Here is a 1383-nt window from a genome sequence, read left to right as displayed (position 1 = left end):
CATCAGCAAGCACTACGACCTCATCCGTGAGCTTGGCAAGGGCACCTACGGCAAGGTGGACCTGGTGTCCCACAAAAGCACAGGTGAGGGGAGCGCGGGAGGGGGAACAGGGGACTTTTTTTTTCCCAGCATGTCCCAACCATGCTCTAGGCTCACCTCCATCCTCTGCCCACCGCAGGCACCAAGATGGCCCTGAAGTTTGTCAACAAGAGCAAGACAAAATTGAAGAACTTCCTGCGGGAGTTCAGCATCACCAACACGCTCTCCTCCAGCCCCTTCATCATCAAGGTCTTCGACGTGGTCTTTGAGACTGAGGACTGCTACGTCTTTGCTCAGGAGTATGCCCCTGGTGGGGACCTCTTCGACATCATCCCACCACAGGTGGGAGCCCCCGTGTCTCCCATGGGAGTCTCCGCGCCTCCTGTGGGAGCCTTTTTAGGGTGGGGGGATGCTCAGTATCCCTGGGGTGCTGAGCAAAGTTGCCATCGTGCTTCGGTGGCTGTGTCAGAGGGGGTCCCATACGTGGGAACTGGGACATCCCTGTATAGGTCAGCACTGACCACAAGCACTGATGAGCAAGTCTGGCACCCATCGCCCATCTCCTGGGGTTGCCTGAGACCCATCAGTCTCAGATTCTCAGATTCACTCCTGGGGTGGCTCTGGAACCATCGCCCATCCCTGGAGTGGTCTGGGACTCATCACACTTCCCTAGGGTGGCCTGGGACCCATCATCCTTCCCCTGGGGAGCCTGAGACCCGTCACCCATTCCTAGGATGCTCTGAGACCTATTACCCATCCCTAGGGTGGCCTGGGACCCATCACCTTTGCCCTGGAGGTCCATCCCCTTTGCCCGGGAGGCCCATCACCCATCCCTCAGGTGACCCCCCACCTGTCTCCCTGCCACAGAGAACACCCCAGATAAATGCAGCTGTGACCACGTCAGATGTGTAACGGCACAGAGATACGGTGGTCCCTGAGCTGGGTGGGATCCCCGAGGGGTTCAGTGGCAGGTGGCTGACTCCATGTCCCCATGCCCGCAGGTGGGGCTCCCCGAGGAGCTGGTGAAGCGCTGCGTGCAGCAGCTGGGCCTGGCTCTCGACTACATGCACAGCAAAAGCCTGGTGCACCGGGACATCAAACCGGAGAACGTCCTGCTCTTCGACCGCGACTGCCGCCGCGTCAAACTGGCCGACTACGGCATGACCCGCAAGGTGGGCTGCCGGGTCAAGCGCAGCAGCGGCACCATCCCCTACACGGCACCCGAGGTTTGCCAAGCCGGCCGGGCGGAGGGCTTTGCCGTGGACACCAGCATCGATGTCTGGGCTTTCGGGGTGCTCATTTTCTGCGTCCTCACCGGGAACTTCCCTTGGGAGGCAGCGGCGG

At 60.8% G+C, this 1383-nt stretch overlaps 1 protein-coding gene across 1 annotated transcript; it reads left to right on the top strand.

Annotated features, from left to right (window-relative positions):
• Window positions 1-4: 4 nt before the first annotated feature.
• On the top strand, window positions 5-1373 carry LOC104274801 (serine/threonine-protein kinase SBK1; the record flags this gene model as incomplete). Its single annotated transcript, XM_009870536.1, has 3 exons — window positions 5-83; window positions 179-381; window positions 1041-1373. Coding segments are annotated over 3 exons (615 nt in total), but the record flags the coding sequence as incomplete, so codon positions are not given.
• Between the last annotated feature and the right edge of the window lie 10 nt (window positions 1374-1383).

The sequence above is a fragment of the Apaloderma vittatum genome, unplaced genomic scaffold, assembly GCF_000703405.1.
Source record: "Apaloderma vittatum isolate BGI_N311 unplaced genomic scaffold, ASM70340v1 scaffold24715, whole genome shotgun sequence".
NCBI classification, from domain to species: Eukaryota; Metazoa; Chordata; class Aves; order Trogoniformes; family Trogonidae; genus Apaloderma; species Apaloderma vittatum.
The sequence above is the reverse complement of the archived record's forward strand: the minus strand, read 5'-3'. Positions and strand labels throughout refer to the sequence as shown.